This window comes from Zootermopsis nevadensis, unplaced genomic scaffold (assembly GCF_977971745.1).
Source record: "Zootermopsis nevadensis isolate Lab colony 2312 unplaced genomic scaffold, Znev_1.0 Znev_ptg000008l, whole genome shotgun sequence".
NCBI lineage: Eukaryota > Metazoa > Arthropoda > Insecta > Blattodea > Termopsidae > Zootermopsis > Zootermopsis nevadensis.
The window spans coordinates 2,605,882-2,621,118 of record NW_028259140.1 but is presented as its reverse complement, the minus strand read 5'-3'; the positions used below and the strand labels follow the sequence as shown (position 1 = coordinate 2,621,118).

Below are 15,237 nucleotides of genomic sequence, written 5' to 3'. Positions count from 1 at the left end.
GGATTCTTAATAATTTCCAATAGCGGGTAGATTTATTTATATTCAGTTGAGGTTCACATTTCCGCCCCAGATTTCATAAATCACTTCGTGAGACAACTGAACTCCAGCAACATGTCTTCCTTTGATTTGTTTTTATTACCGAAGAGACGATGACTAGCATATCAGTGTATCAGAGCCCTCTAGCAGTAAGCATTGCAACGACTGCCATGAACACAAACATTCGCAACCAACACGACGTTCGTACAGTCATCATGACGTAAAGATTATTTTTGCTGGATTAATATACGTGGTAAATATATATAACAATTGCATTCTTTAATAGTAAAGTTACGTAATATTTAATTTTGTATATATTCTGTAAAGAAATGGAAGTCCGTGTGTTATAGATTTGGTTTTCAAATAACTGCCGAAAAAAATCTTCTGAACGAGGCTTCCTGGTAACCATGGGCTACAGTTCAGTTACTCCCTTGACATCAAAGGAAGTATTCCCGTTGAATTGAGGCGCCACGTGGAGGGTATTAGAGTAACTATTCAAGCATGCCAAGTGCTGACGTAACGTAAAGAACTTGGGAACATGGCGAAAGGCTTGTAGATAACCAAAAGAAAGGAAATTATTTGCTAGATAGCTTGGTGTTTTAAAGTGATTTGTATTATTTTGCCACTTGTTGCGTAGTGCATGTTTTATTACGAAAATCCAGGAAAAAAGAAGACCTGAAGATGAGTGTAGATGCCTATGGACCAAGCTCGCAAACGCTTACATTCTTGGACACGGAAGAAGCAGATTTGATTGGTGCTGATACTCAAGGATCCGAGTTTGATTTCACAGATTTTACACTACCTTCACAAAGCCAAACACAGGCTTCACAATTGGATGCTGGACAAATCCAAACTACACAAAGTCAGGTAATGTAGGACTTTAAATGCATACTAATTTACAATGTTTTGTGTGTCTTAAATTAACATAACCTCACTGTAAAACAACTCATGGCTTTTCAAATAGATTTATCACAAAGAGCGGTATGTTTATTCTAACGGATGCTTTTCAGGGTATTAATGTGATTTCGTACACTTACATTTTAGGTGAATGGCGAGGTTGGAGAAAATGGTATAGATACTGACCTAACAGCTACAACTAAAGCTCTTGGGGAATTGCAGTTTGAAGAGGAAGATGATGAAGCCTACTACAATAAGGTTTGGAACATTTGTTATAGTAAGATACAGTAAGACAGTAAGTAATATAGTAAGATTTTTTCCAATATTAACAAAGTTTGTAATACACTGGTGACCATTGTTAACATAAACTTATTGAGGGAATGTTACTTGCATATTTATTGCTTTATATGAACAAACCCATGTTTGTCTGCATACATACCACAGTTATTCCTACATCTCTGCAATACACCACCTGTTTAATTCTTGCCTATAATCCCTGTTACATAGTCACTTGAGATGAAACATAGGTTTATCACTTCACGTCGACATCAAAAGCATTGTCACTGGAGTGAAAACAAATAACATCCCCCATGAAAGAGACATTTAAGACCTTGAAGTTTGTGAGAGTGTGGGTGTTGAATGCATTTTTTAATGCATAGGTTATTCTTATCCTTGAATATCTTGACCATGGGCAGTATCACCCTCTCACAGCACTGTCACACATGAAGGAAGTCATCTCATTGAAGGGCCATGGTGCTTTAATGGATGAAAACACAAAACTGTGATTTATTCTATGTGGGACTCATACAGGTGGTATATTGACAGGACAAATATCTCGGTAGTTTCTCTGGCAGTTAATTCAGAGAAAATAGAGGATTCGTCTGTTAATGATTTTGGATATCTTTGTCATCATAATAAATACGAGTGTTATTTTCTCACTGAACATTATTCATATCAAAATTTTATGCCAGTTCTTTTGCGCAGTTCTCTTTTCTTGTACTTTTGCCCTTTCTTGTGGCCGGAGGCATTATAATAGGAACAAAACAATTCTCCTTTCTTCTCCCTTTGTTTCTCATACATTTAGGCACTTTATGTGATATTTGCAGCTTCCACAGCAAGAATGCAGGGAAGTCATCTGTTCCCATTTCAAGAAAGAATAACATGAGTGTTTGAGGTTTTTTAGTCTGTTCACTTTTAACATTCCTTCTAAGCTGGGTCATGTCAAGCATTTCGTCATGAATTGGTTGATAATGTTTTATGAGCAGGCGATTTTATGTTACAACAGAATTTTATTTTGCTGGTAATAGATCACGTAGTTAAAATAAAGATATATTAGTAATGTGCATTGTACCAGCATCAGTCATTCTTACTATATATTTGTTAAAGCTGTGCTTTATTATTATATTACTTTAGAAAAGCTTTCTTATTAAAGTAATTATTAAAAGGATTTTTTTTATTAATTGTGAACAAATTATAATTAATAGTGTAGGGTATTGTGGGTCATAAAGTTACATTTAAATCAACAGCAACTTCTTAAGTGAGAGTGAAGTCCATTGAAACTACATATTTTCAACAAAGTTGTGAACAACCATTAAAGGGAATGTTGGGCAATTAGAATCTTGGTCATTTGACCCGGAGAGGAAGGAGATTTTGAATGTTTCCCGGTGACAATTCCTGTTTATGGTATTGGGTATTATGGTGTATGACTGTCCTAGTCAATCAGTAAATGTACAAGTTGAAGATGTAAGTTCTTCAACTTCTTACAATTCATTATTTCTTCTTATATACTTTATTTTTTTCTATTTTCCACTGAGTTCATGTTTCTGTTGCCAAAATATATTTCTTAACATTATGTTTTCAAATGTTTGGGTTTCTTATGAAAATACTATTTCCGATTGCTTTCAGTTTGTCATAGCTGTTGGAATATTTCTTTAATTATTTATTTTTATAAAATAAATTTAAAAATTTACCTGTATTTTTGAGATGCGTTTTTATACAGCGTATAATTAAAATGTATGTGTATACATTAAAAGCTGTGTCATGTGAGCTGAACTTCAAGCTGTGACCTTCACAACAAACATAATCAATATGTATCAAATCTAAAACTTCTTGACGACGGTGAAGAGTCATTCGAGTAAAAATTCGCTTGGATATTGTCCATCGTCTAGTAAATATAAAACGTAAAACGACAATAGGGATTAGCTCTATCTAGTGGGCCCAACTGTGTAGGAACCTGAAGACGGAGATAGAGTCCCATCTCCGAAACGACGTTTTACGTTTTATATTTACTAGACGATGGATAATATCCAAGCAAATTTTTATTCGAATAATCAATATGCACTACATCTCTCTGTCAGAGTATTTCCGTTCCATTTTCATTTTAGTGTTATTGTATGCAGATGCAAATTGCAGTATCGATTGTTTACAGGATTTGCCAGAATATGCATGTAAATACTGTGGAATACATGATCCGAGTTGTGTGGTCATGTGCAATGTCTGTAAAAAATGGTTCTGCAATGGTCGAGGAAATACGTCCGGTTCTCACATTATCAACCATCTTGTCAGAGCCAAACACAAGGTAAAAGAAAACCTAAATATTATTGTTCAGAACTGTACAGCATATGAAATTGTGATTTATATCGTATAAACTGTGTTTGTGTACTTTCATATGTGCATGCCAAAATATGTACTTTATATATTTTGGCATGCAATTTTGACATCTGTCATTCTCGTTTTAGGAAGTGACTTTGCATAAGGATGGTCCACTTGGCGAGACTGTTCTGGAATGTTATTCCTGTGGTGTGAGGAATGTGTTTGTTTTGGGTTTTATCCCAGCAAAAGCAGACTCGGTCGTCGTACTTCTTTGTCGTCAGCCCTGTGCTGCCCAAAGTTCTCTGAAAGATATGAACTGGTAAGTTGTGTATTTTAGTCACCAAAATTGTGTGTGATTGAAGTTTTCCATCAGTCGCTTTTGTGCTGTATTGCCGCAAGTTTTTATCACGTTTTTTGCTTTCGCGTCGGAATAAAATTGTGACAAAACTATGCCTTCTATCTATAGTTTAATTAGTTTGCATTTTATGTAATGAAAATGTATGAGATAATATCAAGGAAGGGATAATTCGCGACAAACAGGCCGAGGAACACTTGTCTAAATTGTATGTACTCTGCCATCTTTTGCCAAACATTTATGATGAACAACTGGGTTATGTTTCTGTATGCTCTACTGTTTCGCAGTCTTCACCTCCCTCCCTTGTATGTATTTTTAGTGGTCATCCAAGCTCGGAGTTATGTTGTGGCCACTATAATCAGCACTTAAAGGGTTAACTTGAAACACTTGGTATTTGTATATAATCTGTTCGAGAAGCAGTCGTATTCCATGTCATGTAGAATTGGCACCTTGCATCTTTTCATATTTAGGGACCAAGAACAATGGAAGCCACTTATCGCAGACCGTTGTTTCTTAACCTGGCTGGTAAAGATTCCTTCGGAGCAGGAACAACTTCGAGCAAGGCAGATATCTGCTATGCAGATAAACAAGTTGGAAGAACTTTGGAAGGACAATGCTGATGCTACCTTTCAGGATTTAGAAAAACCAGGTGTTGACGAGGAACCACAGCAAGTATTGCTGAGGTATTTACATTTACATTTAATTATGTACTATTTTTCCTGTGATTTTTTAAAAAAAATATGAGAATTTTAAAAAATAATTGCTTCTTATCTAGATACGAAGATGGTTATCAGTATCAGAACATATTTGGACCATTGGTGAAGTTGGAGGCTGACTACGACAAGAAACTAAAAGAATCGCAGACACAAGAAAATATTGAAGTCCGCTGGGATGTTGGACTCAACAAGAAGACAATAGCATATTTCACTCTTGCTAAAACTGACGGAGGTAAAATTGAAGTACCGCTCTTTGACTGCTTCTTTAACCCTTCAGTATGGGATGAGTTCGGTTTATCTGGTGCGGTTGTACTATTTTTCTGACATCAAGTCATATATATATACAGTTATGAAAACTATATTAGAAGATTTTCTTTGTTGGTATTTGTTTAATATTAATTTAATATTTTTTGCTGTGTAGTGTAGAGTTTATTCATGTGATGAAAATTTTCGACACATGAGCATACAATACAGCAGAATTTACAATGGACTACAGAAAATATTTCTCCCATTACATGTGAGAGCATGAAGCATAAATATTGCATGGTTTAACAGGTGTTCGTAAGTTCTTACTTTGCCGTTGTCATATATGCAATTCTACTGCTGAACTGTTTCAGTTAGAAGTTAAACTTCATTTCTCTTACACCACTGACAACACGTACAAAACATTCAGCGTTTCTGAGTATGAAATTATTACCTGCCAGTTAACATTTCGGGGTTTCCGCAGCAGCAGAATATTTTGGAAATAACAGAATTACCTGGGGAGACGATAATAATTATCTGCTATTTTAAGCATTTTAAATGCAGTAAGTTAATACTGTGATATGTAATAAAGATTGGTTTTGATATGCAGTTCCTAGTAACAAAACTGCCCTTTTATTAAAGACATGAAGTTGATGCATGGAGATGAATTGCGTCTACGCTACCTGGGGGAACTGCACAAGCCATGGTCAGGAGTGGGTCATGTGATCAAAATACCAGATAATTTTGGTGAAGAAGTTGGTATTGAACTGAAGAACAATAGTGGTGCCCCTACTGACTGTATCTCACACTTTGTTGTTGACTTCATTTGGAAATCAACTTCATTTGATAGGTTAGTATGTTTTTAATATTGTATGAGTATCATAAATTCTGCTAAGATCTCTTGCACATTTTGATATCTCTTTCCCTTTCGGGAAATGAAAAAGTCGCCGGATGCCGAGTCTGATGATGGAGGTGGATGAGGAAACCATAAAGTAAAGTACTTGCAAAGTTTTGCAGATGCTGAAGTTGAGATTTGTGCTGTTGTTCTGAATATACAAAACATTAGTATGTTGTATACAATAAAAGCTTTTATAATTTCGCAGTTTTATTTTTATACAGACTATCTCAAAAAAGCAGCGTATTCAATTCCTTAGTATGACCTGAAATGTTTACATCAATCTCTTAATTTATATGTATAAGAAGTTGCATGCCTCTCCCCTCAGACTTGAAATGTTTAAATGTCCTTAACATTTACATAACATGAGCCTGCTGGCCGATCTTTAAATCTGTAGTTAACGGTTTGGTGATATGTAAGAGCGATGCATAAGATATGACATATGGTCAGTGAAAGTTACTTGTTAGGTTGGAAATACAATTGTCTCATATTAGAATTTGCATGACTTATTTCATAAATCTTGTATTTATATCAGGAATCACCAGGTAACTTTAAAATAATGTAAAAATCTTAAATTGCAGAATGCAGTTGGCCCTAAGGAAATTTGCTGTTGATGACTCCTCAGTATCTGGTTACATATATCATAGGTTGCTTGGTCATGATGTAGAGGAAGTCTTGTTTCGCTGTCATCTACCAAAACATTTTTCAGCGCCTAATCTTCCAGACCTGAACCGTTCACAGGTAGGAGAACTTCTGTGATATGGCAAGTTCACTTGTGAAATGAAACAACTTCCATATTGGCAGAACAACGAATTCTTGTTTGTTATTGAAGTAGTCTGACATTTGTACATTCTTTGTGTGATATTCGTAAAATAAATGCAAAGTAGGTTGTATATATCTGTCTGTCTGTCTCTCTGCTGCTTGTGTGTATATATAAAGCTTGTTATTTCAAGTGTCTCCACTAAAAGTTTTCACGTGAATTTTGCTTTTGTCCATGACAATTTTCCGTGTTCAAATCGGATTTGTCTCACAAAATTTTAAAAGTAGATATCAATAAGTATATTTTTTTAGTGAGGCATATTTAACAAAATACAAGGAGAATAATAATTTGTCTCGGAGCATAGTACAGTATTTCTACAGTTGAGCAACTTTATTAATGATAGAGTCATATATTGACTGTGTAGGTTTATGCAGTGAAACATGCAGTTCAGCGTCCACTGTCACTAATCCAAGGTCCACCAGGAACAGGCAAAACTGTCACATCAGCCACCATCGTTTACCACCTGGTGAAGCAGAGCGGTGGCTCCGTCCTAGTTTGTGCTCCTTCCAATATAGCTGTTGACCAGCTGACTGAGAAAATTCACCGAACAGGGCTTAAAGTGGTGCGTCTTTGCGCCAAATCCCGCGAGGCCATTGAGTCTCCTGTCTCATTCCTTGCTCTCCACAATCAGATACGCAACATGGATTGGTGAGTAGTCAGTATTTGATTTGTTTCCTAAAACAAAATTTACAGATAATTCTTGTGTGTGCTTTTAAATATATACAAATACCTACTGTTCCTGTCAACCATCAAGCAATTTTATTGCTTTATAACGATTCCATAAATTCCGCTGATGGATTCGTATCAGTAGAGAAGAAAGGAATAATCCAATATTCATTGTAGAAAGTATATAAATCCCTAATAATGTCAATTAGAAATTTTGTGCCAAGTCCACAGTATCCGTAATTGATAAGGAGAAACTTCATAATGGAAATAGCTTTCGAATTTATAATTTTATTAGAAAATTAATGTATCTTGCAAACAGTGACTTCTACCATTACAGGAACCCGAGAAAAATTCCTGTACCGTTGCAGTTGAGTCTCTGACTAACTTGATTTAGGCTGGGAAATGCACAAATATTCTGCATAGATGTTCTATGTGTTATGCAGCATAATTGTAATATCTTTGTTGTATAAACTATTCACTTTAAGATTACTTCTAGCAATGATAAAAAGTAGAAATTTTGATAACTAAACTGCTGGACTGGATTTCAATATTTTAACAGGTTTAAACCCATACTGACACCATAGTATTTGGGGAACCTCATAGTGCATTGGAATTGTATAAACTCTTACTGAAAATAAAATATTCCTGTTCTCATGCTGCAGTGTTATCTAAAGTTACTTTCTCTGCAGCCATTAAAGTTTATTTTTGGAGGCTTGTCCAGAGTTGTTTCGCCCAGTAACTCAGAAAGTAAATACAAACAAAAGCAAAATGTACTGATAATCGCTTTAAAATCCCATCTCTGATCCTGTCGTAATCCTCAGAATAGTCACCATGCTGAAAGTTTAAGGGGACTTACGTTTTCTTTACAGTAACACTGAGCTACAGAAATTACAGCAACTTAAAGATGAGACTGGAGAACTTTCATCTGTAGATGAGAAGCGTTACCGAATGTTGAAGAAAGCAGCAGAGAAGGAGCTCCTTGAGGCAGCCGATGTGATATGCTGCACCTGCGTGGGAGCCGGTGATCCCCGTCTCCAACGATTGAAGTTCCACTCAATTCTTATTGATGAGAGCATGCAGTCCACCGAACCAGAATGTATGGTTCCAGTTGTCTTAGGAGCCAAGCAGGTAATTCCTGTCTACCTAATTTAGTCTGTAAAGTATTCTTACTGTTAATCTATCACCCATCTAGAAATTTTAGTCTATCATCTGTCCAGCAATTTCTGTGTGTGATGAGTAAGGAACTTTTACCTGGGGGTTTATCAACCCACCACAGAATGCCCAACGTAGTGGAACTGAGACTCTGATTTTGGTTTGTCTGTCCCCAAGGAGTTGCCTTCCCTATGACAACTGGGCTGAACTACTCTTTTGGAATAACAAGTGCGACTCACACACGTAAAACTGAGGTATTTATCAAAAAATGGGGAAGAAATCAGTTGTGTTGTGTTTAAAAGTTATATCCCTGATTTTACTTGGAGAGATTGAGGAAAGCTACAACCCCACGTGAACTAACTTAATTTGACCATGTCAGTGAAAGAGAAAATAAAATTTCAAGCGGTCTAAGATGATATTTTTAAGACGAGTGTCTAATGTGACGTTCAGCAATGATAAATATAAACCTCAATTTATACACTTAAAAACTAATGAAAAGACGAGTGAGTTTAAAAATAATTTGTTGATTGTCCAGTATATAGCTAGAAATTGATGTAACATGATCATTAAATTGTTTTTCTTCTGTTGCCAATTTCTCTTTTAAAGTGACACCAGTGTGGAATGTTATGCATTCATTTGTTAAACATTTTATATTCTATATTCCATTATCTTATTTATTCAGCTGATCCTTGTCGGAGACCATTGCCAGCTGGGTCCTGTAGTGATGTGCAAGAAGGCGGCTCGTGCTGGCTTATCACAGTCATTATTTGAGAGATTGGTTGTTCTGGGGATCCGTCCATTCCGGTTGGAAGTACAGTATCGAATGCATCCTGAACTGTCTCGTTTCCCCTCCAATTTTTTCTACGAGGGCTCCCTCCAGAATGGTGTTTGTGCAGGTATGTATTGAGAGAAGCATAATTGTGAATTCACTGATGAATAACTCATTTAACCAATAGTAAGCTTTTCATATAATATTTGAACACAAACAAATAACAGTATGAAATATTGTGTGATATGTGACAGATCTGTTAGCCGTGATACTTTGATTAAGTGCCGAGCAGTTGGGATTGGTAGGGAGACGGACTTGTTTCTTTTTCCATTATGTGCAAACTAGCACTGGGGCTTACACCACTTTCTGACGAGATCTTGGAGCTCGCTTCATCTAGCATGGTATTAAGACATACAGTATATAATCCTTTGAATGAATAATATGTAAACGGCTGTGATGTGTGACTTTGAATGCTTTACTTTTACAGAGGAACGCAAACTGACCAAAATTGAGTTCCCGTGGCCACAGCAGGACAAGCCGATGTTCTTTTATGTGACACAGGGTCAAGAAGAAATTGCAGGGTCGGGAACTTCGTATTTAAATCGTACTGAAGCCTCTAATGTGGAGAAGCTGGCGACACGCTTCTTGCGTTGCGGTGTAAAACCCGAACAGATCGGTGTTATTACCCCTTATGAAGGACAGCGAGCTTACTTGGTGAGTTTAATATTAATTGAGTGTAAAATAATTTTCATCAATCAGTTTGTTCATAACAGACATACTGCTCACTTTGGTATATTTTTATTCATCAAGGCAAATGCTTTGCTTTTAGATTATTGCATGACTCATGTTGGTAAAATGCTTTAATGATTGCAACAGATCTGTAGTGATGGCCAGCATTGAGGGAAGACATTTTTGCCTAAGAACACTGTTTCAAATGCAACCTCCACTTGTAAATTACGTATTTTACAGGGTTTTTGATCTGTTGGATGTGCTGTACCATTGTGATTTGTATGTGTTTTTTTAAACAGGTTCAGTATATGCAGTACCAAGGGTCTCTTCATGCTAAGTTGTACCAGGAGATTGAGGTGGCAAGTGTTGATGCATTCCAAGGCAGAGAGAAGGATTTAATTATTATGTCATGTGTCCGTTCTAACGAACATCAAGGGATTGGATTCCTCAATGATCCACGGCGTCTCAATGTAGCTCTTACCCGTTCAAAATATGGCATCATTATTGTTGGAAATCCAAAAGTGCTATCTAAGGTATTGTGAATGTAGTTTTGCCTATAATAATGCTGCATTTTAGAAGATGTCCTTATTCCTGTCATGTCACAGCAGGATTCAGTATACCCCTGCTTACAAAAATGGATGGCCTCTGGTGTTCTATTGTTTTAAAATATATCTGGGACTTTTTAAGTGTACCAAGACTAGATAAATATCAATTTTTAGTTTTCCCACAATGTTTACTGTGCTCAGAACACTATCTATCTTAAATTTGCATTACTGCATGTGTTTGCTCTGATTTGCAGCAACCACTGTGGAATCATCTGCTTAATTTCTACAAAGAACAGAAAGTTCTGGTAGAAGGACCATTGAACAACTTGAAAGAGTCGCTAATCCAGTTCTCAAAACCCAAGAAGCTTGTAAATGCAGCTAATCCTGGGACACACTTCATGTCCACATCTGTGTATGATGCACGTGAGGCTCTGGTCCCGGGAAGTGTGTATGACCGAACGGGGCATATGAATGGTACATCTGCACCGTCCCACTTCTTCCCCAGACCAAGTAAGTATTGTCTGCAAGAGACGTCAGTGGCCGGGTTTTGTTGAGTTTTGAGATGCAGTAAAATGGCAGTAATTGGAAGAAGTGTTGTGAAGAATGTCTAAGGAAAATTTGAAATGTGATTTTTGATTTGGCATAGTTTATTGATCTCACCCCACTGTCATATGAATGCTCATAAAAATATATGTTAAATTGGTTGAATGTACAATGGTTCTTGTTAATTTATCGCTATTTTTCCCTTATCTATACAAATAATTAGTTACTGCTTATCACAGTCCTTTAGAGACTATAACTTAGTCCCACAGTATTCTTATGTTTTGTTACCTCCATAAGCTTACATGATTGGCAGAATAAATTGTTCACATTCAAGAATATCAAATTTTCAAATTTCTCAGCTGAAATTAGCAAGAAATGAGCAGGTACACAGAGTACCTTGTATAGTCCTTGCCTGCTTTCTGGTTGCTCAAAACTGTGCACATTGAAACTGAAAACTCTTCTTTAGTATAAAAAATTTATCCTGTTGATATTTAATTATCTCAACATTTTATTTTTACAGATGGTGGAGGCGTCGCAGTGGATATGTATACTCGGACTCATGATCCGATAAGCTACATCTCACCAGAGAGAGCACAGGCCGCACTTTCAAACCTTCCTGTGCCTGTTGGGATGTTTATGAATATGGCACATGTCCCACCTCGCTTTTATAACCAACATCAACAGGCAGTGCAAGGTAAGACTTGATAATCTAATTTACGTTAATCAACATCTGGTCGTGTATTAAACCATGTGACCTGTTACAGTGTTAAGTCTCTGGGCTGAGATTTCAAGAAGTGAAATTTGTTTCTTGCACCCTAAATTCTCCAAAAAATGTCCACTCCTTTACGTGTCGGACAATTTCCATCAAAACAGAAGCCAAAGTATTCTGTAATAGAACTCTGCACACAGTCAGATAGCTATTGATTTTTTTACCAGTTTCACACTCCTTTAGGGTGTACCTATTTGAACCCTTTTTTGCAAACTGAAAGGCCTATTAAATTCTAATACGTTGTTATCTAGCACGTCAGAACCAGCGAAATCGTGCTGCAACTCGCAACAAGGTCAAGAATAGTCGCAATAATGTAGCCAAGAACAGCTTGACATCTGGACAAGGGAGTCAAGATGCCACTCAGCCATACAGTCCACTCACACAGGGAATGTCTCAGGTAAGTGCTTCCTCATTGTTTGTATTATAAATAAGTCCTGTAGTACGATCTGTTTTTTGTTGTAATTAACATATAATTTAATTACATCCATAATTTAATTTGGTTCTACAAAAGAAGAAAATGTGAGGTTCAACCATGCATTAATTTTACTTCCTTGTTACAGAGCATGTCTCAGCCTGGGTTCAGTTTGTCTCAGCCAGGTCTTTCCCAGCCAGAACTGTCTCAGGATAGCTATATGGTGGGCGAGTATCAGTCACAGATGGATGGACTTCTCTCTCAAGATTCTACATATCAGGGAGATCGCTCGGCTTTCTACCCGGGCCCATCACAGGGAGGACAGTTCTCTCAGGTGAGCTGAAATATCACATCTCTAAAGAAATGCACATGTAACCACAATTTAGTTTACTTGATGGGGTAAAGGGCCTGTAAATCAATTACTGCAGGCCTCAAAATGTATCCTGATGTTAACACTGCCCTTTGTTGAGTTGAAGAAAAAATTATTTTGGCCCCCTCCTCCCTATATATCAACACCAGCTCTGTTTTTTCTTGATGGTATGAATTTGTACTCTTATCCTTAGCCATACTGAGTAAATGGGCGGTGACTGGTTCGCGGAGCGTCGCGGGAGCGGCACGACACGACAGAATAACCCGGGCCAGCAAGGGGCGACATCTGACCCGGCCTGCATGGATGAGAGAGGGAATCAAACCAATCAGCCAAGCATTCCAGCAAATGGCTACTGCAGGAAAGCAGGATGAGGGAGGACAATCGCTACCCACCGGAACCGGAAACCGACCCCGGAGAGGAGGAGAAGACACCTACCAGATAACTGCAGCAAGACCAATGCATGTGGAGGCACATGCTCCTAAGTACAGCTGATAATGCAATACTCATGAGTGGCTGCAATGCAGGGCCTCAGGCTGCAGCTGCAGTTACGCTACAGTGCAAAACTGATAGCTTTTAAAGAATATGTTAGAAAGATTGGCATTCTTGTGTGGAATTGGAAAATCAGTTGAGTATGTCTACTTTTAGAAGAGTCTAACACAATCTTTGTTTCTGGTAAATTACCAATCGTGAAAGTCAAGCTAGACTTACTGAAACTTCAGTTTTAAATGTTTAGTTCCATACATTTGTTTACTATTATACAACAGTTTTTCATTGGTAAATCACAAGTTGAGGATGGATTGGACTCTGTTTCCACTGTTTTATTCAGCAAGTAATGTCTAATAAAGCTTTTAGGAATTTAAATTTTGGCACCTTTTCCAGATTTTGATTAACAAGTAAATGTGATTTTTTTTGTCTTATCTTTCTCACTTTGGAATTAGTGTCATGTTAGATACATATAGATGAAAAAGAATATTGGTTATCCAAGTCACCATTATATTATCAATCCATGATGATTGAGATAATTTTTTAAGGAGGGGGCACATTCAGTGGTATATTCTGTACATTATAATGGCAAAGAAATAATTGGCATTTATGTGTCTTAGAAGTACATTACAGATCTGTAGGAATGGCGTCAAGTCATAGTGTAGACTGTTCAATTTAAATTTTAAATTCTCTTTCCCCCCCCACCACTACAACACACATATTTTACTTCTTACGCATTGAATACTGGGCAGTTTGGTTTTCATTAAAGAAGGAAGACCGGGTTAATTTTGTAGACTATGATTGTATTCCAGAGTAAATGTTTTGTATGACTTGCAAGTTGTAGGTACTTAGCAAGTCTAAACTGAGTTTTGACATGCCTGTTAATATTATTCACGCTTCCCATAGTTCTCATGGTTAAAGTGTTAAACTGGTTTCTAAGCAAATGCATTGTGAAAATGCGACAAGATATTTGGACTGCACGTACTGTTAAGGCAGATTTTGTAAATGAAACTTCAAGAACTTGGGTGATCAAATTTTTGCGGTTGATTTGTTGTTGTTTATGTTTTGGATTCTATTTGAATATTATATACTGACTTGGATAAGCAAAGTTCCAAAGTGTGATAATTCATTGTGTTTGTTCCATTACAAATTCTATTTTGGGGACAAGGTGGGCATTTAATTTGAATTAAATCAATATGCTGATGTAGGTCATTATTGTACTGTTAAAAATTATGACCGTTCATTTGTATTATTTGGTGGTCTTGGTAAAATTAAACTGAAAATTGTTCTTACTTCATAACTGTTTGTCCATTGCATTATGTGACCCTTTTCTTGTTTTTCTTCTTCCTCCTCCTCCTCCTCCTCCTCCCCCTTCACCAGTACAGACTTGCTACATATTTGCCCTTTCAGATATTATTTTCTTTCCTTACACTTAGGCATGGTTTAAAAATTAACTACTTTCAAGGTTTGCATTTTTTCTAAATATATGTTTGTTGTTTAAAGAAATGCTCTTTTGTTTATTTCAAAATTGAACTTTCTTGTATTCCTTTTGGTCAACATGGAAATATTTGGTTATAATTCGTGGTTTAATAATTCCGTCTTTCTCTTTTGATGTCATTGTGTTTACTGTAGATACATTTATTTTAATACTGTGAATTCAGTTTACCTAATCTTTTATTGTATTTACCATAATTTTGTTTAGCTTGCATTTCCTCGCTATCATTCGTAATTCCGGGTGCCTTGGTATTGAACTTGGATTTGTATACATTTAATTTAAAAAATCAACTGAAGTCCACTTACAAAATTATGTTCAGTAGATATCAACAACATAACGAACCGAGTGCAGAAATTTAAAAGCTAACAGTTATTATTTGTCACTTATGGCATAATATTCACACAATAGTTCTCTAGTTATGGAATGTGTACAGATGAATGAGGTTAGGTTGGATTAGGTTTGTGATGGACATGTTCTGAGAATTATGAATAATGTCATAATGAGACGTCAACCTCAAGTAGCCGGCCAAATTTCTTTAAAACCTTATTACTAAATGTGTACTGACATAATCAGTGTAGGTTTTGTTAGGTTAGGTAAGAAAATTTTTACTTCACAGAAGTGGAACTGACAGTGTCAAGGTTTCATGTATTGGATTTTTGGCGTCGTAGTGAATTTAGTGTCTTAGTTTCGTATGTACGGTACCTCTCACTTGTAAATATGGTCCGTATTAAAAATTGCTAAATTATTTTC

The 15,237-nt window shown here is 36.5% G+C and overlaps 1 protein-coding gene across 1 annotated transcript; it reads left to right on the top strand.

Annotated features, from left to right (window-relative positions):
• The first annotated feature begins 528 nt into the window (after positions 1-528).
• On the top strand, positions 529-14,292 carry Upf1 (Upf1 RNA helicase). Its single transcript, XM_022080902.2, has 18 exons — positions 529-903; positions 1,081-1,191; positions 3,362-3,511; positions 3,672-3,844; positions 4,351-4,563; positions 4,656-4,828; positions 5,482-5,689; positions 6,316-6,475; positions 6,919-7,202; positions 8,090-8,348; positions 9,055-9,268; positions 9,629-9,855; positions 10,170-10,403; positions 10,670-10,925; positions 11,479-11,652; positions 11,979-12,124; positions 12,288-12,473; positions 12,703-14,292. The coding sequence occupies exons 1-18, from the start codon at positions 718-720 to the stop codon at positions 12,709-12,711; spliced, it is 3,363 nt and encodes a 1,120-aa protein (XP_021936594.1). The 5' UTR covers positions 529-717; the 3' UTR covers positions 12,712-14,292.
• Positions 14,293-15,237: the final 945 nt, after the last annotated feature.